At 60.7% G+C, this 1,222-nt stretch overlaps 1 protein-coding gene across 1 annotated transcript in view; it reads right to left on the bottom strand.

The window, feature by feature from the left end:
• HS3ST4 (heparan sulfate-glucosamine 3-sulfotransferase 4) overlaps positions 1-980 on the bottom strand; it is a 412,511-nt gene extending 411,531 nt beyond the window's left edge. Inside the window, exon 1 of the mRNA XM_012808839.1 lies at positions 910-980. Coding sequence (XP_012664293.1) covers positions 910-980 — 71 coding nt within the window. The remainder of the gene's footprint in view (positions 1-909) is intronic.
• Between the last annotated feature and the right edge of the window lie 242 nt (positions 981-1,222).

The raw sequence follows: 1,222 nt of genomic DNA, 5'->3' as shown, positions 1-1,222 counted from the left end.
AGGGAGCCCGGCCGCATGGCCCCCCTCCCAGCTCTGCCCGCGGAGTCCGGGTGGCCCCCCACCTCCCCCCCTCAGCCTCTGGCAAGGGGACCGAGGGGGGAGCGCGGACCCGCCGGCTGCACCTGCTCCGTCTGCAGCGCCCCCGCTTCCCCGGCTCCGCCGCGGTTCCTGCCTCAGCCTCTGCCGCCGCCGCCGCGCGTTGTTGCAGACCCGAGTTCCTTCCCCGCTGCTAACTTTCTGCCGGGAGAGAGGAGAGGCGCGGAGGGGAGGAGGAGGGGGCCGGGCGCGCGCCCGGCGCCGCCAGGGGAAGGGGGGTGAGCCTCGCGCGCGCCTGCGAAGGGGGGCGCGGGAGCGGAGGCGAGCGCCAGGGCTGGGGCACCCGGGAGAGCGGAGATCGTGCCCCCCTAGCCCCAACAGACACCCAGTTGTGGTGTACCCGATCTGACCTCGCATGTCTCCCCTCCCTTGGGAGCTTGGGTCTCCGGGTTCTCCCTTCCTCTCCCCAGTACTTTTAGGGACCAGAGCCCAACGCCAGCCACCGGTTCCTCGCACAGGGGAGCTGGTGCATAGCGGGTAGGGAGCTCTTGTTCCGCTCTTCCCCTGGGACTCCAAGCAAACTCAGCCCCTCCCTGACCCTTCCTTCCCTCACCCCCGATTTTGTCCTGCCTTTGCTCTATGAGTGAGTTCTTCAACACAATAGCTTCCTAACTTCCATCACACCCTAACTTCCATCTTTCCAGCCTGCCCATCTTATCTTGAAGCTTCTGTTGGGTGGAGCTTTGGATACAATCCCCCAGATTTCCCATCCCCAGAGCTTTTCTTTCAGTTCCATCACCAGGTGACTGTACTTTCTCCCCCAAGAGATGAAGCTGTTTCCTCCTGAACGCCCTTAACCCCAGGTGCACACACCTGCGCTCTTTGCGGGGCTCGGCCACTAAAGGAGTTAAGATTTCCCCGAGACTGAAGTGAAATAGGAGCATCATCGCTTTCAAAGCCTAATAAGCAGAGGCCAGCTGGGTTGCAGGGCGTCTGTGTATCGCCTCCCTGAATTTTGTTTTTTAAGTGTATTTCCTTTGCAGAAAGATTTCCACCCCTCTCCTCCCTCTCTTGGGGGTAAATGATAAACATCAGAAGGCTTTGGAAGATTCAGAACTAAACTCTGCTTCCTGTTGCTTTTTGCTCAGAGAAGTGAGGAAAGAAGGAGGCTGGAGTGGGAGCAAGA

Source organism: Otolemur garnettii, unplaced genomic scaffold (assembly GCF_000181295.1).
Source record: "Otolemur garnettii isolate 467f Iridium unplaced genomic scaffold, OtoGar3 scaffold00096, whole genome shotgun sequence".
Classification (NCBI taxonomy): domain Eukaryota; kingdom Metazoa; phylum Chordata; class Mammalia; order Primates; family Galagidae; genus Otolemur; species Otolemur garnettii.
Note: the sequence above shows the minus strand (reverse complement) of the source record. Positions and strands in the feature narration are given on the sequence as shown.